Below are 26,017 nucleotides of genomic sequence, written 5' to 3'. Positions count from 1 at the left end.
AATATACCATATGAACAATATCAGTTTCATTCATTCAATAATAATCTTTCCATCTCATCTCTATTAATAAATTATAATTTTAAAGGAAATATCTTTTTACAATCTTCACCTCAGTCGTGGACATCGTCCCCGTCATCATCGTCGTCATTATTATATAACATGTTTACTAATTCACCGATGAATACTATCACTAACACTTCTTCGATTTCTTCTCATAGTAACCAAAATCATAATTTTAATAGAGGTTATGGATATCACAGTTTCTTTAATGATCATTTCATTATCATTGGTTGTTTATCAATGCTTATTTCAACTATATTCACATCATCTGCTTTGTATAGAATAAATACAAAAAAGGAGAAGTTAACCAATCTAAATCATAATGAATATATGATAAGTTATGACATGGGGATAAAATACATGATTATTACACCACAATTAACACGTTTCTTAATTGGTACAATGATATTCATTTTACATATTATTATCATTTTATGGACTGTTCATTATAATGGATTATTTTATATATTACAATGGAATTATGAAAAGTGAGTTGTTTATAGATTTCTATGGTTAATTTAGTTATTATATGTTTATAGGTTGTTGTTTTCTTTCTTTTGCTTTACAAAGTAAACTTCCCAAATATATATATCAGAGTTTTGTGGAGATAAAACGGCCGTCCAGTGCTTCCAGGTTTTCCATGGTGGTCTAGCTTCAATTGACTCATGATTTCAACTATGAAAATACTGAAATCTCCATAAAATCCTTTCTGATAATAATCATATGCTCACTGGTGGCTGACTTCATGAGATATTTTCTGGAGTTCTAGTGAGAAGCAGTAAGCAGTGGAGTTCAACCAGGTCTGTTGTGAGATATCAACTCACTGAAGACAATTGGTGAACGGTTGCTCAACTTCGTGGATTGGTTGAAGTAAGACATTGATACCATCGGATACTGGCTCAGTGGTCTATCGGTTGAGTGCTCTCTCGCGAGACTGGTAGGTCCTGGGTTTGAATCTCGCTTGTGAGGCGGGATCGTGGATGCGCACTACTGAGGAGTCCCATAATAGGACGAGTTGGCCGTCCAGTGCTTCCAGGTTTTCCATGGTGGTCTAGCCTCATTTGACTCATGATTTCAACTATGCAATATATATATATATATATGTTTATTGAATGAAGTAATGAGTAATTTAACTGGTGTTTAAATAAATGAGTGAACTTCTGCTTCAGATGAATGAGTTCACTGTGGTCATGTTCCTTGACCTGGACAGTTTATTGTTGTGTTGAGCAACAGCATCAGAGCCTATTTCAAGTAAAGTGAGACTTTTATGATGATTCCATAAACGCTAAGGTTTTATTTTCGATAATCTTGTTTGTGACTGGTTGACTTACCTTCTTCATATAAATCGATAAAATTGTTTAATTCCGATCTGACTGTTCAATATAAATTGAATTGGATGCTATTCTTCAAAAATGTTTGAGACTTGGAATGGGCCCTGATAATTTTGATCCAGAACGATGATGATTCGTTAGCTGAAGACAGAGTAGTGAACTAGTAATACAAAAAATTAACATTCATTCTCCTCCATTTTTCAATCCTCTAGACACTTCAATTAGTTTCTTGGTTATTGTTCCCTATCTGTGAAAATAATGAATTCTAGACACTAATGATAGTACTTTTTCAATTCTGATTGCTATTTGAGTATCGTCATAGTAAACAAAGGGAATATTTTGGCACGAGGATGTACCATGAAAATGGTATATAAACAAGATATCAGTCTTAATTTGGAACGTTTTTGACCATAATTCTTTTTTTTCGAAACCAAACATCCTGTCCTACAGAGTAGATGAAGTGTAGCTAGCAGTGAAATACAGGACTCTCGTTTCGTCCTGTTCGGTACTCGTCAGCCATAAGTACCACCAACATTCCCTTTTTGATGTTCATTTCGGGACATGGACCCTGTTCCTCTAGTACCAAATGACAACTCGTTGTCCACTGATCTACTCACAGATAAATAATAAATTATTCAACGTATATCTGGACCCAGTGAATAACGCACTGGTACTGGAGATGAGAAATGCTTGATTCGAACCTCAGTCCAAACATCAACATTAGGATTTAGGTAAATCCAACTAACTAGTCCCAAATAAGACGAAACACTCGTCCTGGATTTTACTAATGACCTTTATACAACTTTGATAAAATCGTGTGACTATGTAGGATTATCTAGACATTCCTCACAGGATGCACATACACCATCAAAGTTTGGCCATAATTCCATTCTGAATATCAATAACGGGGTAGTTCAGACTCTTACTAATAATGATTTAAGATTTTAATTTAAAATCAGTATATAATGGAATTAAACAGTTAAAATCCAGTAAATTCAGTCCATCTATAACATCAATATCGTACTAATTTCTTTTAATTTCAATTTTAAATTGTTTAATGTATTAGAATTTGCAGATGCCACTTTAGAATGTTTATCTTGACGACGAGTTTGTCATTAGTGTATGAATAAAATGTTGTGTTTATGTTTACAGTGAATACAGTGCATTTATCATGAATCTCCCCCCATATTCACTTGGTATTGTTTGTGTGAATCTTCCCATTAATGTTTAGGACTGCAATTGATCAGTCTCTTATTGGCAATATATGCATACTGTGCGTATTGACTCGATGTAGTCTTAATTCACAAGCATTGAATCTTCCCAGGACTCAGTAGCTGAGTGGATAACGTGATGGCGTTTGAAGCGAAAGATACTGGGTTCGAGTTTCAGAGTGAACATCAACTCTGAGATGCAGGTACATTCAGCTGACAAGTCCCAAATAGGATGAAATGCGCGTCCTGTATTCCACTGCTAGCCACTATCCATCTTTTCATATTCCCTCCATATTGTTTTTAAACAAATAAGAAATTTCGTTTTTTTTACGTCTCAAACTGCAACAAAACAAATAGCATATCGTTTTCCGAAATAATGACATTCACCTTTTCTTGATCCAGTTATTCGTAGCTTTACATCACTAAGAGAAGTAAAATTGGTTATACATTAATTGAAATGCTAACTGAGAGGTTTGAAAGTTATTTTCTCCCCTGCCCATGACCTTCAGGTTATTTGTTCGATTCCTGGAGCTATCATCGATTTCCGTACTAGGGACAAAACAACTATTCATTTCCTCCTAGTTTTCAACAGTTGTCTGTTATACAAAACCAATCAATCACATATAGTGTAATTCCTAGTGGAGGAATATCTGATTTCTATATTTGCCCAATTGTTATAATGCGAAATATAACGTGGGTATTGCGATAGGACTACACGCAATTCTACCGATTGACCGAATTCAGATATCCTAGTTCGACCCCAATACTGTTCCCCAACTCCAATAAATCAGAACACAGCCGTTAAATAAGAATTGTTTATGGGGTCAGCAGCAGAACAAAAATGGTTTACAGACAAGGCATATTTATACAGTTACGATGACTATTAACAGTAACCAATGGAAAGGAAGGACACGTGAAGGTTATAATTAGGACGACTCAAAATTGACCAATAGGGAAACGACACATGAAAGTCATAGTTAGGACACTGTAAATAATGGCCAATAGGAAATAACATGCGAATTATGTGAAGAGTCTGAAAACATACCATTTTACATTCGAGATAGTTTTTGGGATATTCTTGTGAATATCCTAACACCTCCCCTTGGAAAAAATTAATAGCGACGCAATCGTGGGTTTACCTGACAGTTCTTTGGTTTTCTTCGTTTGCGCTTTGACCTCCTTCGAGGTAACGACGAAGAACCTGAAGAATGTTCTGCTTGGTTAGACGGCTCAGTTGCCTCCGTTGTAGGCATTGGCGGAAGTTGAAAAGTATCTAGCAGTAAGTCGAGGGGAACTCGGTTAATAATTCCAACTTTTTCTTTGGCATCTCTTGGCCGTAGTTGATTATGAAGCCTGGTCCAGATTTCTTTGTTTACTCTGACCTCATACATGACCTTCCCCTGTCTCTTTGCAACTTCACCCTCTATCCATCTATCATACCCATGTCTATAGTCCCGAACATACACTTTCGCACCAACTTTGTAGGGAATTCTAGTGTTCTGCATTCGGGGATTCTGCCGGGTTACTCGCCTGGGTGCCATCGCACTATGGATTGTTCGTAGCTTCCAACCAGGCTGGAGGAGTTCGATGAATCGATTTTGGAGGTCTGTAGCATGCTGTTGTGTAGTAGCAGGAGTTTGTACTTGATTACAGATAGTGCTGATAGGAAGATTGGCAAGACCAAGTTCTTCGAACCAATCTAAACCCAGAAGGTTGAGAGGAGATTTGGTGATGTAGCACGTTCCGTTGAAGGTTGTATCTCTGAACGAAATACAGCAATTAAGTTCACCATGAAGGCGGAGATGACCACCACATGCACTAACGGCTGTCTGCGAAGATGGTTTGATGGGAGGTTGACCCAAGGTTCGCCAAGTTTCTTTTGACAGAATAGTGATATCTGATGCAGTGTCCAACTGCAATCGAACTGGCTGACCATTGATTGAGAGGGTTAGAAATTTGCGTCGCGTGGCGGCATGAGTGTGAAAGACTGCTGCTAAACTCCTTGATGAGGGAAGCTGCTTTTTAGTATAACGACGTTGCGTCTGTGCATTTCGACGACTATTGGGTCGATGGGATTGACAAAAACCGCTTTTGTGACCAACTTTATGACAGCGATCGCACACCTGCTGTTTGAATGGACAAACTTTCACATAATGCCAGGCTCCACAGTGCCAACATGGAGAGGGGGGCTTCTTGTGAACCGGTCTGGAGTGATTAGAGAAAGAAGGAGCACTGGCTTTCGTAGGACCACAGGTTGTTGATCTCGGAGATTTGTTCTGACGTTGGACAGCGTGAACTTCGCAACCACCCTGGCCCCCAGATTGGACCAAAGTGGTGTCACGCTGCAGGTTGACAATGCGTTGATACTCGTCGGCGATTGCATTAAGTGTCAGCGTAGGGTCTTGTTCAAGGCGGTTCAGCAATCGAGTTCTGATGTCGGAGAATTTGGGTGACTGAAGACTACATATGAATACGAGGGATTTGAATTGGTCGTCGGTAAGGGATTTGAGCTTGAACCGTTCGCATTCACGGTTGACAATGCCAACATGGGTTAAGAAGTCATCGGACTCGTTCATGACCAGTTTTAAACAGCGATAACGCGTATTGAAGAGTGAATGATGGTCACCAAAAAGTTGACTGAGAGTTTGAACAGTGGCATCGAAGGAACGGTCTCGTGGGTTCTGCGGTAGAATATAGTTGCAATACTTATCAAGCTCTGATGGACCAAGTTTTCGAAGGAGAAGACGCACCTTCCACGAATCATCTCTGTCAGCAAGGTCGACTTTAAAAAGATCTTCATAACGTCTGAACCAGGTATCAAATGTAATATTGGCATCAGGATCATAAAGAAACTCTGAAATACTACTGGTAATACCGTCGACTGATTGAGGGATTGTTGGTGTACATGAGACTCGGGAAGAGATCTGCGTCTGAGTAAACATCTCCATCAGCTTCAGCTGTTGCTTGAACAATTCTTCTAATTTAACTGGATCCATAGCTAGTCAGCAACTTGTTTGCAAAATCTCCGTCGCCAAATTGTTATAACGCGAAATATAACGTGGGTATTGCGATAGGACTACACGCAATTCTACCGATTGACCGAATTCAGATATCCTAGTTCGACCCCAATACTGTTCCCCAACTCCAATAAATCAGAACACAGCCGTTAAATAAGAATTGTTTATGGGGTCAGCAGCAGAACAAAAATGGTTTACAGACAAGGCATATTTATACAGTTACGATGACTATTAACAGTAACCAATGGAAAGGAAGGACACGTGAAGGTTATAATTAGGACGACTCAAAATTGACCAATAGGGAAACGACACATGAAAGTCATAGTTAGGACACTGTAAATAATGGCCAATAGGAAATAACATGCGAATTATGTGAAGAGTCTGAAAACATACCATTTTACATTCGAGATAGTTTTTGGGATATTCTTGTGAATATCCTAACACCAATACATTGTACTAATGACCTGTTAAAACTAATCTTGTTTAAAATTAAATGATTGACTAAAACCAATCAGCAGGAAATCCAGATAATCATCTGTAAAATAAACAAAATGTTTTCATTAATGAATTCACTAATTTATTGAATATGTGCTTACACTATTGTTATTTGTTACTATACCATGTTGTATTGTATGCTATACTTAAATCGTATTTCATAATGGTTGTTATTCTTATCTATGCATATATTTTTATATAGACATGATAGTAATCATCTATTTCAAGGAACATCTATTCAACAGAAATTGTTTATTCCAAATTTTGTACAAAGTTTATTTGCTCAATTCAGCTTCTTATTATTGGCTATTCTATTACCGCGAAGTTTAGAATATCAATGTAGATTAATGCATCAATGGAAAATGAAAGTATGTCATATATATTATGGGGGGGGGTTCTTTTTTAAATGTTTGATGACAATTTTATCTTTTGTATATAAGATCTTTTGAATTGTATATATAAAAATAGATAGTCAAATGTTCTTATAGAAGTATAAGATCGGTTGTTATTTTTCAGTCGATGTCAACATCATGTGAAGATATTTGGAAGTCACTTAAGAAGGAAACTGAATTAGGGGTGTTCTTGATGAAATTGAATTTGTAACTATCAAATTTATGGAACATCTACCTGAAAGCCGGTTACATACAGCCGTTTTGAGCGTAGTTTTTGATGTCATCGATTTGTAATTTTCCGACTTTAGTTTCTTTGGTGTGCTGTCACAGTAAGGAAATATCTTCAGGGTGTCTGAATGTTTTAAGAAGATATGTTACTATCATCATATATAAAATCATTTGACAATGTGAATCTGCCCTCGGAGTCAAAGTCTCTGCTTTTACACTTGTTATGCTTCAAACAATGTCGGTATGGTGGTAGGACCTAAAGAAATGAAACTTTTAATTATGATTACTCAATTCGGTCTTCGTGATATGCATGTCTAAATACTGACTTAAAGATGGCCTTCAGAACAATATCAGATTAATTCGTTTTTGTATTGATTGTTTGAATCTTCCCATTGATGTTTAGGGCGGCAATTAATCAGTCTTTTATTGGAATATGTGCATCCTACGTGGATCGCCTCAATATTGCCTTAAGTCACTAGCAATATTGAAGGAGATGGATGGATTCGAATGCATCCAGATGACGAGTCCCAAATGGGACGAAACCTGCGTCCTGGGTTCCACTAATAGTCACCATCATCTTTACATATAACAATATCAGATTGTTTTTTTCGATTTCTTGTATACATACAGGTTTGTTTCACATCAAAAATTTCATCGTCAAAATAAAAGTAAACAGACATGTAGTTAAGTTGCTTAATTTTAAACTGTCAAGTTACTGATATGTAAGGAGATTTTTGATGTTTTTTGATGATGAGCCCATTTCGGCTGCTAAAATATTGAATAGAATGATGATTGATGGGTTGTACGCTTTCATACTATATGGTTAACTGACAGTTAGTCAAAAAATCGAATTATCAACATAAGCTTCTAAGTGAACTGATACCAAAGACAATCAACTGTTCAACAGAAAATATGTCTTCTGTAGTAAGATGACATGCTTACGTACAAAATGTTGGTTACACAATTGTACGTGATTCGAAGTTATTTTAGACATAGGTGATAAGTAAAAAACTTGATGTTTTTAGGTTTAGGACTTAACTTTCTGTGGCACTCTTGGTACCAGTGATAATTTACTGAGTTGTGCTCCGAGCTTTAGGATTTTTTCATGGATGTTTCATCATTATTGTTTTGTCAAATAGAATAGTATTTTAGCATGCTCTCTATGAAAATTCATTCGACGCTACTGTGGACTTTAAGAATGATTCGAATAAAATAATGAGTTAGTATGACGCAATAGCCAGATACCAGTTTATATGCTTGAATTTCAGCCTTGATGGGTTTTTTTTCTGGAAGGGACAATTACTAACCTGACTAATGTAAACTTCTATATTGGGTTGAGGGTATCAGTGGTCACGTTCTGCTGCAATGTGGCGCATATATATCTGGTGCCCCCTTGTACAAATATTTATGTGTTCAAATAAATCACTAATCTATTCATTCTCTAACTTCGTCTAATTTTTACGTTTTAAAATAATTCCATATGTTCCACTCTTACGGTGGTATATGCTTCTATCAGGTGCTACAATATTTATCAATGACTAACTAACCTTAATATTGCTTTTCTACAGGTTAAACAGTTATCACACACACACAGTTATTTACTTATCAATGAACGTGAACATTCTAGTTCGATAAATATCTAGATATCCTCCATTCCACCAATTACCCTGTCTACAGTTAAAATTATATATGTATCTGTTCAATGCTGTTAATTGTTTTCATCCCATAGGTTATTTTATAAATGAATGACTTTCAGCATAATTTATAGTGAAATGACACAGAGTAATATGGGCTTAATGATTGTTGGCAATTGTGAAAACCAGTATTATATAGTATTTCTCATTTCTTAATAGAAACAAAGTTAAGTAACCTGGCATTGTATATAGTGAAGTTGACCTTTTATACACATAAAAACGTTGTTAGCAACTCCATTTTTAGTTGTAGCATTCATCTTCAGTTGATATAGGTTGCTGTACTGTGGTGTGTGCTAGTGATATCGACAGATATAAATAGTATGTATCATCAATCTAAAGTGAAATGCCTGGCGGCACAAGGTTAAGAAGATCGAAGAAGAGAGAACGAGAACAGAGAATGATTAGTGTGGAAACGAAGGAACAATAAAGTCTGAGACGATTGACTAGTATTTTGCAAATGAAGTATTTACTGTATAGTTCTCAGATTTTACTAAGGGATTCTGAAATTTTGTGTTCAAATATATCCAATTGTCTTCACTTGTACTCTTATTCACTACAGTACCATTCAAAGTTAAGTAGAATATTTGGAAATTTTCGTCGTTTAAATATGGGAATTTCCTTCTACTTACAACCCTGGTAAAGATTGAAAATCAACCGATATTGTTTCATGTTGTAAGCGGTACTCTTACGTCCATTAATGATATACATTTTCAACGTAAACTGGTTCACAAAGATCCTGAGTTCGATCGCTTATTCAGAGCCATTGTTTTCCAGTGCTGAAGAGCATCCCATGCTAAAATGAAACAACTCTCCAGTTATACCTCGTTCTCAATCATACTCCCATTGAGGGTAATGTATAACGAAAACTGTCTCTAAATTAATGTCATAAACTTCTCAGTCGAACTGCTTTTTTTGCATTGATGTTATAATAATAATTATTATTTATTCTTAATTCATATAGAGTCAATCTACTTTGGAGAAGTTATCATTGACAAGTTCAGCATTGGCACGTCTACTAGTTTCTATTGTACCACGCTTTGTGATAGCTAAAATATCATGTCCAGAGAGGGCAATAGAAATCTACAGTAAATCTCATCAGAATATCGGTTTAGTTTTAATAAATTTTATTGTAATTCCATCAAAGCCATTAGTAACACAACAACAAAAGCAAACATCTGATTCATCTTATAACAGTACTGCGTCGGCAACAATGAATAATTCAGAATCCAAGTCAAAAACACAAGTAAACAATGAAGAGCCAACAGAGATCGCTGATCGAGTACGTTTATTAAATCGTGTTATTCATTTGGTTGATTCACTTGCTCTCGGACAACAGAAACAAACCGGGGCAACATTAGATGTTCCAGGAGAAAATACCATGAATGAACGAGAGAGTGACAATAGTAATACATTAAATAAAAATGCAAAGGATAATGAAAAATTATTTTCGTCATTATTATCGTCGTCATCATCATCAACACCTTCACAGACTGTATCGTCTAAATTAAATCTAATTAAAGTTTATGCAGGAGGAACAATGGTTGGATATGCGACTGGACTTGGAACACATGAAGAGTCTGTAAGTAAATTGATTTTCAGATATATTTTTATTTAACAGAAAATTAATATTTAATTGATGATATGCATGTATTTTGTAATGCATAAAGTATACTCTCAATTGATGATTTCTTTATTGTGGGAAGTTATATTGTAATGTGTTAGGTGGTGGAAATTAGTCAACAGGAAACCCTACTCTATCTAGGTTTCGTACTTTTTAACATTAGTCCACAAGACCCACCTATAGTCTTCAGGGAAATGGTTTCATGTGGCATATCCGTTTCCGCATCACCCAGCTGCACAATTTAGTTACAGAATTGTTGCTGCTCCTAAAGTATGAAAAATCAGGACAGCATATATAAACGAACAATATTGTTTTCAATTAGATTATCATCAGGCTTTACGTTACATGGGTATATGAAAATATTCAACCAGTCGAAGCAATTTATAGGTAAAATATCACAATGAAATGGATTTCTTAACTATACATAGTACAAATTGATGAAAAGAAGACAGATGAACTAGTACTGATAAGAATAATAAAATATTGAAAATTCCGGTCAATGGTTTAACATAGGAAGTAGGTCAAACTTGCACAAATAGGCTTTAAAATAATAGTCACAAAACATTTTTCAAACTACTCAATAAAATTGTGCAAGTAATCAGATAGTGAAGAACATAAAGGGAAGGGGGTGAAGAATGATGAACCAATACAGAATGTGAAAAAAGTTGTTTAATAAGTCATATCCCTCTAAGGAAGGGGTCGCGACGTCATGAACTCTCTTCTGGACATATGAATTAAACTTTGAATCCCTAAAGCTTCTGTTATGTATTTTTATTTGTAGCTATGCCATCCATTTCTTTATAATCATTCGCTCAAAATCCGACGTGATTGGTTTAATATTTTCAGATAAATATTCAAATCTTTACATGGTTGAATTTAGGAGCCGATGTAAGCCAGACCACCATTGATAACCTGGAAGCATTGGACGGCCCTTTCGTCCTAGTATAGGACTCCTCAGCAGTACGCGTTCACGATTCAGGATGTGGGATTCAGACCCTATACCCTCGCTCTCACATGCGAACGCTTAACCTCCAGACCACTGAGCAAGCATCCAACGGTGTTAATGCCTAACTTCAATCGATCTATGATCTTGTACAAACCTTCATCAATTGTCTAAGGTAGATAGCCGTCTCAGATAAGATATAGATTGAACTCCACTGGTCACGCCTTCTCACCAAAACTCCAGGAAATCCATCTTAAAACTAGTCACTAGTGAGGACATGATTATTATCAGTATGGGGATTTGTGGAGATTGTAGTATCTTCACATATGAATTCACGAGTACTACCCACTGCTAAGGAGTTCCATAGTAGGACGAAATAGCCGTCCAATGCTTCCAGGTTTTCAATAATGGTCTAGTTTAGATAGACTCATGAAAATACTACAACTTACACAAATCTCCATACAGAATATATTGATATATATTTGGAGTATAGCCTGTTAACAATCTGTCTGAAAACAATATTGTCCACTTATATATGTTATTCTAACTTTAACATTAGTAATAAATAAAAAAAATCGTTCAATATTTGTAAATCTCAGCTACTGGAATCAAATAGTTTCAACGTTCTATTCAACAATTTGACGCAAGGTTCGTTTTTGTTTATAACCTACAACATATTCCGTACATATATGTTTGATAACTATGACTTATGGAATTTAGATTGTAGTTTTCTTAATGACATTTTAAGTATCAGTGAATTATACCTGCACATTGGTTAATGTTCAATGGTTTTTTAATAATTTCAATATGTATGTATCCCTTTGTTCACTGTGTCACAGTTAGTATAGTTTACGAATTCATGCACAAATGTTTTTTTTTTCTTCTTTTTTCCATTAAAAAAATATAATAAACAAACAAACCAAACTTGTTTAGTCATCAAAACAAAACAAAATCATTTTGTCTTTCATTGGGTCAATTGAAGTAAATAATTAATTGACAATTGTTTTGTTTACAAGTGATTTACTTTTTCATTACATTTAATGATTTATTAAGTTCTGCTTCATGAACGTGATACTTTCATTATTTCATTTATTTGTGTGATGGCTGTGATACTGCCCAGGTGCCCAGACAGAAGCAGGTGGTTTTCTTAGGGGGCCACATCCCGAGCCTTTGACCTAAAGGTCTAACCCACAAGACAGTGGACCATCGTGAGGAGATGCAGTCCCATGGTAGCCGGTGACCAACAATTGATTCATACGCCATTCGTTTCCTCAGGATACTGGAGCCCATGCGCACCATTGGTTGCAATCAGGGTTTTCCAACTCCCCTAGGTGAACTTCCCGTGTCCATCAACGGGGTGGACATTCGCTTTTCGTCCTCTTAATTTCGTAAACAGCAGTAATGCCACGAGAAGGCAGTGAGTAGGGATTCCCTGTTAGAGGCTATATACGCGTGGCCATATGAGAGCATTTCGAGAGGGAGAGCGGACTCTCTCCACTCTCGGCCGTACCAGGGCATTTGGGGGCAATGATAGATAGATCATTTTAGAAATATGAATGCAATGAAAACGAAAAATAATTTGAACAACTTAACCATTTCCAGCCGAATGATCTCTTCAGAATTAGTTAAGGAGTATGATTGTCATATTTCAGCATTCAATATTGACTTCATGATGTTATGTAAAGTTGATATTGTTTAGACTTTGGTTTAATTTCCTAATATTATGTGAAGGACAGGTGGAGAACTACGAAAGCCATTATCCAAAAGATACAGGTGTTTATCAATAGTTGTCTACGCAAGATACTTCGGATCCGTTGGCCAAACACTATCAGCAACAACCTACTGTGGCAAACAACAAACCAGATTCCAGCGGAGGAAGAAATCAGGAAGAAGCACTGGAAGTGGATAGGACACACATTGAGGAAATCACCCAACTGCATCACAAGGCAAGCCCTCAGATGGAATCCTGAAGGCCAAAGGAGAAGAGGAAGACCAAAGAACACAATACGCCGAGAAATGGAAACAGACATGAAAAGAATGAACAAAAACTGGATAGAACTAGAAAGAAAGGCACAGCCAGGACAGAGTGGGTTGGAGAATGCTGGTGGGTGGCCTCTGCTCCATTGGGAGTAACAGGCAAAAGTAATTAAGTAAGTAATCTGAAGGACAGTACGTCCAATATAGCTTGATCAGGTCATTATAATAAACAAGCTCGACCATTAGATTATAATAGGAAGTGGAAACTTCAACCAACGTACAACTGTGTTAAGATGTACGTTAATGTTCACTAACTAACAATCACTGTTGTTAAAATCTCGGAAAAGAATTTGTTGTAATTGTGGTTTATACAATCTAATCGTTGCGAATGCTCTACCGTAAAGCACTCCATCCCAAAGTTCATTTGTGTTTGTAGTGATGAGGAAAATTAAACTTTTGAGAACAAACTTTCCCTTATATTTATTTATTGCTCTTTTGTTTTCTAAATGAACACCCGTACAGGATTGTCAGAATCATCATTCTTTGAAAGCATCACAGACAACTGTAAATCAATGGAGCTGTTTAATCAAGTTTATTGAACGTGTTATTGTTATTTGTGATCAAATAAATCAGAAGACGAAATCCTCTTCTCCCTCCTCATCATCTTGTAGTAGACAAATTTATGTTCAAGCTGGTAAGTTTCAGCTTAAGTAATATATCTATTATTATATTTCACCTAATGATCTTTATTGAGTTAAACAATATTGTGAGTACGCGTTTATATTACTGGAAGCGATGATCTTATTGTCTAGGAATTTCAATCGGTCTGTTACAAATTCGTGCCTAACTACACCTAGTTGAGTTTTAGCATTCGCTTGATACCAACGCATACACATAATGTTGTCTAATAGTATTAATTTCATTTATATCTTCATCGAGATCTAATTTAATTCTTAGTAACATTTATATGTATATATGAAGTGTAGTGAGCCTGAAGCGAAGAAAGTTAAAGGTGTGAGCGGAATAACATGCATTCACTTCAGTTCACTTATAAAATAGGTATTGTACGTAGAAGTTAATGTAATGGTGTTGATGAAGTTGGTTAGAAGTTATTTTATATCGTCATGATGGAATAAAGATCCCCTTCTTTGTCACTGCCAACTGCATGTATAAGTTTGCATATATCTCAGAAATCAATTATTCTGGTAGAACAAAGTAGAGCGGATATGCTCGTTTCTTGTGGTTGCATTCCAAAACGTTATGTCATTATTTTTAATATTCTGGGATCTCCTTTTGTTCATTTCAAATACGTTTAATCTTATTTAATTTTGTTTGGAAAGTAATTGCTATCCCAACACAGTAGTAAGTTTCAGGTTTGAACTGTACTTCATTTCGGTTTTCAGCAACCGAATGGTATCATCAGTCCCGCATACGTAAATTACGCCTTACGTCTGTCAAAGGCAACGGAAAACTTGACCAATATATCCATCAATCGAAGGTGTTACACCGCATAAGTACAGCGACATGAAATGTTCAAGACATAATCCAGTATAATTGTTTTCAGATATCTTAATTTTAGAACTCACAATCTATGGGAAGACAAACTGTGGATATATTTACATTATTCCAGCCAATTCTAAACCATATCAGCAGAAGTCACTAACCACTTGTCACGATGATTATAAAAAAATTTAACCAATGTTGAAAGTATGGCTTCAAATCGACCATCTAAACCTAAGAAAAAAAAACAAAAATCCCCCTGTCTTATTTTCAATAACGTATACAGATCAATCATAATCGGCTCTGTTATTATGATTATTAGGATGCTGCTGGACAGTATTTATTTCTGACCTTTTTCTTAATATTTATCATCAAATGTTTTTTCTTCCAGTTCTACCTGTTATGCCTTTCCTCTTCTTAAAAAAAACAAAGTATTTATTCAGTTTCGCATCAGTTATTAGTTTTCTACTGCTGTTTGTATGCTGCATTCGTATCAGTCTACTTCATTTGTCGTCATATGATTGATACAGTCACTTTGTCACATGTATCCTGTGTTGTTAATATTGAAGATGGTATAATAATAATAATAGTTTAATTATATGTGTTAGAATTGGTGACGAGATGGTTACATATAGGTGTACGTTATTTCCTCGGTCTTCATGACACACACACACACTTGTGTTAGCCATTTGTAATGCATATACTAATAAAAATTTTCGGCTGATTATTCAAGTTACTTCTGACTACTTTTCAATTAAAAATTAATTTGTTGAAATGAATATAAATGAACGGAGTATGACAGTCAGTTTATGTCAACAAATAAGCTTTGGATATCTTTTCTTCTCCTCTATTTAAATGAAGTATGGGATTTGTAGATGAAACATGCACTTTTACCTTTGCTAGGACTTATCAACTTGATTCACTTGTATGCTCTATTTTATTTATTGCTCATATCACTTCACACTGCAATGTATTATCTATTAGTGTACATAGTTAGGAAAGCCCTTATCCGTTTAATAAGTGTTAGTTGTATATTTTTGTAATATATTGAAGTCTGTGATCATATTCTACATAGTTTAAAGGTTAGAATGAGCTTTTTATATTGGTTAACAAATAATTAATTGATTCTCGCCCATAAGTGACCATTAAACTATCTGTTTCCTTTCCTCTTTGCAAATACTTCCCGCCCTCTCATTAAATCTAGCTCTTCATTCTGGATCATGTATATTCGGCTTTGTATCCAGTCAACATCCAGTTTTCACTTTATGGGGTGAACCATTAGAAACGTGTCGCCAATTATTATCAAAACATCAGTTAAATCACTTAGGTTCACAACATTTTATATTGGCTACGGATAAATTAATCAGTTTAATTCCTTCAAATTTATTGGATGCCTCATCGACTGCTAATTTACACCTCAATGCTAATCAGAAAACAACTGTTGAAAATAGTAATTTATTGAATCAATACTTATTCACTTGGTGTACTATTGATCCTTCAAATGGAAAGATTATATTATCGACACAACTTCAACGTTCAGCACCATTAGTGAAAATGCCGAATGGACGACCACCATTTATTGATCGTTTACTTCATTTTTGCACTGTTCGTTCAAATGTTACCATGAATACAACTACTGCACCTGCTACTGAAACAGCTACTAATACGAGTATAAGTAGTAAATTGCCTTATGTAGAATCGACTTCGGAATCAAATAAACAAGTTTGTTCTTTATTCAATACATATGATCAACCTGTGTCTATGATATCTAATAATGCAGTTACAAACGGTTTGATATTATCACAGGCTAGCGCTGGTGTCAGCAGCCAGAAACAAAATCATGTATGTTATTTCGTTTTTTGTTGATACGGTTGATGTGATATATATATATATATATATATATATAGAGAGAGAGAGAGAGAGAGTTTTGCTGACTTCAGTTGGATAACAGTTCGGAAATCAGAAGGTATTGAAAGGTTTTTCTGGCCTGTTCTGTTTGGCTCCGCACTGGCGCTTACCCATACAGAATTGAATTCAGATCTTTGCGGTAACAGCGCTAAGATTGAACAAAGTCAAATGATATATTTACATGGAATCTATCTTTTTAAGTGATCGGAGTGGAATTTCCTAAAATCTTGTTTTTATGAATGTCTTACCATACATCAATAATAAATGTTTTCAGTGTTTTTAATAAGTTGCCAAGGTTGAAAATATAGACAAGATCCAAGTTAACGAATGAAATATCCCAGTATGTTGACGGGTTTAATGCTTTTGTTTAAATGGCATTTAAAACTGTTACACATTTAGGTTATTAAAGTAAGTTTATCTGAGTTAATTCTATAAACCAAATAAATTTTATAGTGATTCAACTGGTTTATAGTTGGAAACTATTGGAATAGACAAAAGTTCAATCACAGTGATAAACTTATGAGTCAGATAAAACAAACAATCAACTAAAATGTTACTGATATTATGATAAGCTTGTATATTTATGAGCGAATTGCATGAATAGCTGATATTAAACTGTGAAAAATTGTTTGAAAATGTTATCGGAGAAAAGGGTTTATGTATATGTATACTGAAATTTATTACGTAACGGTTATCTTTGTGTCTATTTTCTAACAAAGAATTATGATGTCTGATGGTAGCATATATAAAACTAGCCATTCTCTATGATGCTCGTTAGATCATGAGTCAAAGATTTTGTGGGCTAATTAAAGTAACTTGGTTTAACTACTTTGTGTTTTCTTTCCCAGATCAGTTCCTGAATATTTAAGTAGACGGTTGTTAGATGTGATTTAAAAAACGTTCACAATCTCTTTACTTAATTGTTTACTTTTACTGTAGCACTCCGAATCTAAAATCAGCATGAATATTTACATGAAATTTACCACCTTTTACAGTCAGTTCCCTGTCTGATGTCTGTAATCAGTTTCCTTTAATCTGTATATGTTCTCTACCTTCATAAGTCATAATTTACGCCTGTATATCATTACACAGAAACATTGCTCAATGTACTCACGTGATTAACAAACTGGCATCTGATTTGCTCAAACATTTCTCTTAGCACAGAAAAATCCTGATGAAATGTTTCTTATTTATATCATTATTCTGGCATTCACCACGCTACCAGAGATAATAAAACTCATATTTAAACTAAACCATTCATGAAGTGATATTTCCTATTTAGGAGTTGAATAAGTCATCTCAAATGTCGCCAAAATATCACTGTAGGTGGTCAACATACTTCAAACTGACTTAATTATAGTTATAAGGATGGTTGATCACTTCACAGTACAAATCTATCAGTAAAACGAGTCTCGGCTACCAATGAATTTATCATCCGATTTTCAAGCATTAGGTTAAGTACTTTATGTGATTTTCTGCATGTGCTGAAGTAATTGTCACAGTATATATATTTGTGTACAATAAATCTATGACTCTTCGATAATATACATACAATTCAATGGAACGATAGGAAGGATACATTTTTCTTACAAATTATGAGTAGCTGTTAGAGAACACTTGACAATTGATCATTCAAGGTTATGATGAGATTGAGTGAATATTCGGTAAGATTATAATTTATAGATGATTTTTGAGCGACGCCAAACTAACCTTGTGAAGACTCACCTACTTACTAAGGTCAAAAGAGGGTTATAAATTAGTGTACGGAATTAGAACTAACATTTAAAGTTAGACGTTAGGGTTAAAAATTAGAGTTATGGTTTTCATCACATAGTGACATCAGCTATAATTCCGAAATGCTATTCAATCCTATGGATGCATGAACTTAGCGCCAAAATCTAAGTGTTGCCATCTTTAATTCCGTTGTTTCATTCATAAATTATAGTCTCGCCGAACATTGACTCACTTTAGTGAGTCTAGTTATCTGCGTACGTTAAAGATACTTTTTTTGATCTTAAATGCTTCGCAACGTTTCAGTCAATCAATTGTTGTCAACGTAAGACTTTACTCGATTGTTTATTGGTTATTACTGAAAATAAGGAAATTGTGAACGAATGAGATAATTACAGCTGTTATTTAATCTGTTGTCTTATGTGTCAATACGTTTTTACCATTTATTCACCAGTTTTAGCATTATTAATAATATATAATCATTATTACTAGAAGCGGAGATGGGGGTTAGCACTGAAATTCAGGATGTGCGATTCGTCCTATTTAGGACTCTAGGTTCGAGACCCCGGGCGGCCATCAATTCTGGGATGCAGATACATGCGGACGACGAGTCGCAAACAAGATCAAACGCCCATCCTGAATTCCACTGCTAATCATCACCCATCTCTGCTTATAATGCTTGTGATTTGAAACAATATCGAGACGATCTGTATAGGATACACATATGCCAATAAGGAACTAATCAATTCTTGTCTTAAACATCAATGGGAAAATTCAAACAGTCAGTTCAAAAATGGATTGCATGATTACTATGTTTAGAAGTTTATCTTTAAGCACATTTCTATATTGAATTTCACATCACTGTCAAAAAAGGAATTATCTTCTCCTGAACCTCCCTTTTTATACGTTTTTTTCTTTTTTTGGAAAAGGCATGCGATCCAATAAAATTCAATCAACTTCCAACTGATCATCATTCTCACCATAACATTTCACGCTTACCAACTAATAATAACAGTAATGACAACAATATCTTGAGAACAACAATATCTATTGTACCCGATCAGATAGCATTGAATTCAGGAAATACTGTTCCATTTAACCCTATCCAAGACGATCTACCCAAAGTTTTGATTCCAACAACAGCAACAATAGGAGTTCAACAACGTTTGGCAAATGTTATCGAACAGACTAACCATCGGCGTAAAAGTCAGCTGATTGCTGGTGCAAATGTAGTGGTCAATACACCGACTAGTCAATTTTCTAATTCAATTTCTTCACCTCCACCACCACCACCACCTCATCAACGAACTTATCCTTCTAATAATAGTAATAATAACATGAGTACAGAGTTGTCAACTCATCTAAATACTCCAACCAGTTGTATTATGACTCAGTCGACGACCGTGACAGGAACTGTTAACATGCAACATATCAACAATAATGAAAGAAAACATAATCCCGCACCTTATTTACTGAAGAATTCTCAGCAGAAATGTGGAATTCCACCATCCAATATTACTTACAAGCCATGTGAAATAAATCGAGGTATGTTTGGATCACCTTTATCCCTCTTCCCTTCAAGATCATTTGTCCATTTTTTTAATATTTACTTCCTGAGACTGCTCTTCAAATTTCAATTATTGTGTTCAAACTATCTCATACATTTTGTTTGAAAATAGATAACCCATCGCACAACAGTTATACTGAGTTTGATATATATATATATATATATCAGCTGGAACGTAGCCACTGGATTCTATATGATTTGTAATTAATACACTATTGTTCTTTTTTTGTCGACATTAAGAATCGGCGTACCCACTTTTAGGCTAAAATTCTTCATTTATAATTTGGTAGTAGGATAGATTAAAAAAGCGCTGTAATTGCTACTTCTAATCAAACTAATTATAACTATTCCTAATATTTTACGCATCCATTTAGACTAATAAATTAATTAACACAACTATTGTGGGCATTGACATTCACCTCTGAAGATATTCATGTTCCCATTTCTTTGGTTTTTACTACCTTGATTGGTTGTGTTTAGCTTCGAGCAAGTCTTGCCTTAACCGAAATAGTGCTTTGACACATAATGAAACTTATATCATATAAAACAGTGAAAGAAAATTTGGTTTCCAGGAAAAATTATTCATTACTTTGTTGACGATGTGAATTTACATTACATAACATACGTTAAATAATACACTATGAAATGTCGAATTCGAATGTTCAGTTTCTCTACTGAGTATTCATTTCACTACTGAACAATTTTTTTTCAAAATGTGCCGAGGAACGCAGTCTGAACAATCTATTTATATCTTCACAGCGGACTTATCAATTCATTGAATTGAAAAACGTTTATCTTAAAAAGTGTTGTTTTTTGTTTGATTTGTGAATGCACTTTTTCGATTAATCACTTGAATATAAAATCCTATGAGAAACATGGGTCGTTGATTGGTAGGTACGTAATTCTGGGGTTAAGCGTAGAGTATTATTTGAAAAAACAAAGTGGATTGATAAGTGTATAGAACATTTACAACTGGATTGACTAAGATATTTGTTATTCATGTCCAACCATCGTCTACCTTTATACATTCGTAATCTATCAAATCTTTAACTGCTGGTCCACAGACTTTCTAGTTTAGTCACATAAGAATTGTTGTGTATGATTTAAAATGCTGGGTGAAGTAATGTAGAATGGATTCCAGATGCTAAGTTCCATCCATTTTTTTATTTTCGTCCAAATCTCTAGTTTGTACCAATCCATTCTGTTTCTTTTCAATTTTTGTTGAGTCCTTCGTTGACACTCAATTACCGATAGTACTTTAATTTGCATATTGACCTCCCATTACTAGAATTTTCCCCGTCAGGATCAATATACACATCCTCAAACTTCATTCAGATAAACAGTTTCTAAATTTATGACCTCTAGCCTGCTAACATTTTATTGTTCTCTGTTACATTTTTATAGTCCAATTTATTAAGATTATTATTAGCAGTATCTTGATCGAACTTTTCTCCTTTTAATAATCTTGTTTTGTTGTTGTTGGTTTATCTTTTGTTCTGTTCAAGAAGACCATAAACTTCAAACTTTGTCGCCTCAATTAGAACATCTTAGTAAAAAGAATCAAATACATAGTACCACTATTAGTACAACTAATAATAATAATAATAATCTAAATGCACCGAATCCTTCTTTATTGAAACCTGTTCGACCTAGTAGTTATTGGCCAGTACCCGATGAACTGTTATTATCGTCGGATCAAATACAAACTAATCATCAAAATATCAATAATTCGTGTAATAATAAAGAAGTAAGTTGCTCGAATTTAATTTTTTGCCAAGTTATTAAGTGTTCTGAAAAGTATTCATGTCAATTTCCCCTTCGTGAACAACTAGAAACTTATAAATGCATGTTGATGTAGCTCACTAATTAGTCTTATTCTAGACTACGTTGTTCTTATTCTAGAGAAATAAACATATCACTTGAACAGTTTGCAAATAATGCAATTGGGATATCAGTCATCGTCAACATAGATCCTGGTATCAATCTGCGTTGGGTTAAGTTGCCATACCATATCCTTTTTTGTATTCACTTTGTGTACATTTTCACCAACCTAACTATGCGACCACTAGATTCTTTCAAACAGATTATTTCTGACTGTTGCTGATTCATTTGATTGCTTAAGTATTGCGAAGTCTTGACCTTGTCTATATTTCTCAAATTACAGTGAAAAAGATTCTATTGCGTCTACTTTCGCCCTTAATTTTCATACATTTGTGACTGATATTGATTAGTCAGTGAATATTAACCAATACCGTGTTTGATTAATCCCTAATATCGGTCGAATTCTTTTGATCAAGTTCCAATGTGGTGAATAATCTATGTGACTCGATATCTCCCATACCATATGTTCGTATTAGTGTTAGGGTGTTCAAGGTAGTCCACTGGCCCTAGGTTCCATTTTAGTTAAAACTATCAATGCCTACCTGGAATCTTCCGGGAAGTGATGCTCCCCATGACTTTCGAAACAGCATAATTTCTCTTTGAAGTCTAAGACAGTGCCATTAAACTATTTGTTTCCATAAAGAAGCACTTTATTGTTTGTTGCGTAATTTTGATTGTCTTATATTAACGACAAGTCATATCGTCAACTATATTAACAAGTGAACTCTTATTTGATGATATAAGTCTTCACTTGTTTAGTAGATACATACTTCTAATGATTCATATGCTGGACGAACCAGATACTGTTGTTCAATACGTCTTAGTCAGTGCTGTAAACTGTGAAATTAGACGATCTCCTCGAAATTCGAAAGATAATTCCCGGAGCTCTACTGAGAAGCTGTTACCAGAGGAGTTCATCCGTGTTGAATGTGAAACAGACATCACTAATCTCAATGATCGATAGTCCTATAATATCACGAATTGCTTAAAGTTTGAGTTGCTAACCACTGAATGGTAACTCAAGGATCTTGAAGTTAAACACTTACTGTAAAACCTAAAAGTCTTGGTTTAGATCCTTTATAGACTCGTGAATGTTCACTATTGAACAGTCATATACTAAGACAAATCATCTATCCAGTGTTTCCTGGTTTCCTGTAGTGATGTAACCTGTAATCTTAACATTTGTTCAATCCGCACATGAATGAGTAATAAATAGTTATTTATTTATTTATTTCCTTACTAGAAATCCAACAGACCTATATCAGCCGGCATAACAAAAAACTTTGATGGAATAATATTAAATATTTTAAATAAACCACTTCCTGAACAGTCATTATCATCATCTTCATCAAAAAATATCGGTAGTGATGGCCAACATCAACATCATCGACCGATATCATTGTCATCAACAGATTCATTTCTAGCTGCTGAGCGTGCTTGTGCTTATGCTACAGATGGAGATGAAGATACTACTACTAATACTACTTATGATACTGCTACTACTACTACTACTACTACTTACAATACTACCATGAGTATGAATAATAAAAATAGTCAAAACACAACTTGTCCAATATCAAATATTTGTAATTCACAATCTATTTATGATTGGGATCATGTACAAAACGCTATTAATCAACTTTCATCTATTCAGAATAATGATCATAATAATCATGATAAAAATATTAGCTCTAATAAGAATTTCTATACTTTCAATGGAATTGACGATGAAGATGATGATGACGATGAAGTTGATGTCCGTAGACATGCTAAAGTAAATGAAAATGGTACAAGTCATCATAATCCTTTGTATACTGATAATGAGTAAGTCTCGTAATCATAATGTGTTATATCAATATTTATAAAGGTTACTTCATTAATTCATCATCAGAATTTCATTTGAATTGATAATAAGTAACTTGATACTAATTACACACTGACCTGTAAGTACATGATTTTGATTTTCTTGCTCGATGGGAATATACATACTTCCAACTCTCCTTATTTATTTATTTGAAGATATAAACATCGGTACAAGGGGACACCAAATACATATGCGCCTCACAATAACAATGACGCCAGTAGTAGTTATCATTAATTTGGATGAGAACTGTAGTATTGCACGGGTGTCCAAACCAAAGTATGTGGTTTTCTTAGAGGGTCACACCCCGAGCCTTTGATCTAAATGTTTAATCCACAGGGTGATGGAGAAACATTAGAAGACGCAGTCCCATGTAGCTTATTATTATTTATTTAAACACATAAATATTGGTACAAGGAAGCACCAGATAAATATGCGCCTCAGAAATCTCATTCGATTTGTGGGAGGGCTGTGATACTGCCCAGGTGCCCAGACTGAAGCAGGTGGTTTTCTTATGTAGCTGGTGACCAACAATAGGTTCATACGCCTTACGTTCACTCAGGATTCTGAAGCACATGTGCACCAGTGGTTAGGACTCAGGGTTTTCCAACTTCCCTAGGTGGATCTTTCATATCCACCAACCCAGTTAAAATACAGGACATTCGCTTTTTGTGTTCTCGATTTTATAAACAATACCTTTTCCGCTATAAGGCATTGGCTAAAACCTCCGTAGCAGTGGCTGTATACACGTGGCTGTGTGGGAGCATTTCGAGAGGGAGAGCGGACTCATGCCCCCTCGATCGTACCAGGCCATTTAGGAGCCTAGCTTTTCAAATAACTACGTAGACTTACAATGTTCTGAAACAATTAATTAACCATCAAACTCATCTGTAATAGTCGCCTGTTATCTGACAATTGCTCAATGGTGCTAAAGCATAAATTTTCTCCTATTGGAGGAATTGTTAAGAAACTAACTGATGACCTACCATTATGAATAATATATAAATAAAATAACGTCCTTATGGTAGATAATGTCAGTGGCAGAGAAATTCTTGAAATATTTTCCACTGATAGCTTTTGAGGTATATGTATTGTTAGTCATCATCATTAATAATACAGCGAATGTACCAGCAGCCGCTGCAGCAGTAGGCCTCAACATACGAAAGGGAAAAACCAAGATCTTTTAATACAACACGGGGAACACCGACTCAATCACACTTGATGGAGAAGCTCTGGAAGAGGTTGAAAGCTTCACGTACCTGGTTAGCATCATCGATGAACCAGGAGGCTCTGATGCAGAAGTGAATGCGAAGATTGGCAAATCAAGGTCCGCATTCCTACAATTGAAGAACATATAGTACTCATAACGACTGTCAGCCAAAATCAGAGTCAGAATCTTCGGTACAGTCGTTAAGTTAGTTCTACTGTACGGAGCTGAAACTTGAAGAAATACTGCAACCATCATCATAAAAGTACAGGCATTCATAAACAATTTTCTACACAAGATACTCTACATCCGTTTTCTGGATATCATTAGCAACAACTTATTTTGGGAGGGAACAAACCAATTTTTAACTGAAGAGGAAATTTAGGAAAAGTCGCTTGATGGATAGAACATACATTGCGGAAATCATCAAACCGAATCGGGAAGCAAGCACTTACTTGGAATCGTGAAGGGAAACTAAAAAGAGGATGACCAAGGGACACATTGCATCGTGAATTGGAAACAGACATAAATGGAATCAATAGTAACTGGAAAAGATTACCTAGGACAGAGTTTGATGGAGTATCCTGGTGGGTGGGCTATACTCGTTTACAATGGGTAGCAGGAGTAAGTAAGTAAGTATTGTTAGTCATGTTTTGGCACCTTTTCAAATTTGCGGAATCGGTAAATATTCCCTTTTCCATCTTACTTTGCTCTAACAGATATGAGTCAATGGCAGAAAGTCAAAGTAATTTATCAGATGTGGTTAACAACTCAGGCATCATTAAAAATGCTAATAGAAATTCTCGTCCAGGATTATTTGCTACATCGTCACAAATAGATCCTCGAGATAGATTTGTATATCAAACACCAATAACACAACAACAGTCATTAGATACTAATCAAACAAAAGGGAATCCTAATAGTGACATGGATATTTCGAAGAAATTAATCAAAGATTCAAGATTGTTCTCAGTAATCGATCCTTCATCAACTAATATTATACATAATTTCGTGGAAACTAATGGTCAACTAATTAATACTAATGGTATACACCTTCATAGTGATAGTCACCCAATGCAAAAGTAAGTAGTATCCTCTTCACCTCTCACATCTCTTTTTTCATTTTCGTTCTTTTCGTATTTCAATAACCTTCATTTTTCAAAGTTGAAATCATGAGTCAATTGAAGCTAGACCACCATCGGAAACCTGGAAGCACTGGACGGCCGTTTCGTCCTATTATGGGACTCCTCAGCTGTGCGCATCCACGAACCCGCCCCCGCGAGATTCGAACCCAGGACTTACCAGACTCGAGCCGAAGCCCTTAACCGATAGACCACTGAGCTGGCATCCGACGGTGTTAATTTCTAACTTCAACTGATCCACGAAGTTGAGC

The 26,017-nt window shown here is 35.2% G+C and overlaps 1 protein-coding gene across 1 annotated transcript in view; it reads left to right on the top strand.

Moving 5' to 3' along the window:
- Smp_140060 (hypothetical protein) overlaps window positions 1–26,017 on the top strand; it is a gene marked incomplete at both ends in the record, with an annotated part of 36,953 nt that overhangs the window by 8,291 nt on the left and 2,645 nt on the right. Inside the window, 8 exons of the mRNA XM_018798704.1 lie at window positions 6,317–6,482; window positions 9,390–9,831; window positions 9,949–10,007; window positions 13,492–13,663; window positions 15,674–16,311; window positions 19,038–19,653; window positions 21,181–21,422; window positions 25,351–25,706. Of these exons, the coding sequence (XP_018653620.1) occupies window positions 6,317–6,482; window positions 9,390–9,831; window positions 9,949–10,007; window positions 13,492–13,663; window positions 15,674–16,311; window positions 19,038–19,653; window positions 21,181–21,422; window positions 25,351–25,706 (2,691 nt within the window). The remainder of the gene's footprint in view (window positions 1–6,316; window positions 6,483–9,389; window positions 9,832–9,948; window positions 10,008–13,491; window positions 13,664–15,673; window positions 16,312–19,037; window positions 19,654–21,180; window positions 21,423–25,350; window positions 25,707–26,017) is intronic.

This window comes from Schistosoma mansoni, chromosome 7, assembly GCF_000237925.1.
Source record: "Schistosoma mansoni strain Puerto Rico chromosome 7, complete genome".
In the NCBI taxonomy this organism is placed as follows: domain Eukaryota; kingdom Metazoa; phylum Platyhelminthes; class Trematoda; order Strigeidida; family Schistosomatidae; genus Schistosoma; species Schistosoma mansoni.
Note: the sequence above shows the minus strand (reverse complement) of the source record. Positions and strands in the feature narration are given on the sequence as shown.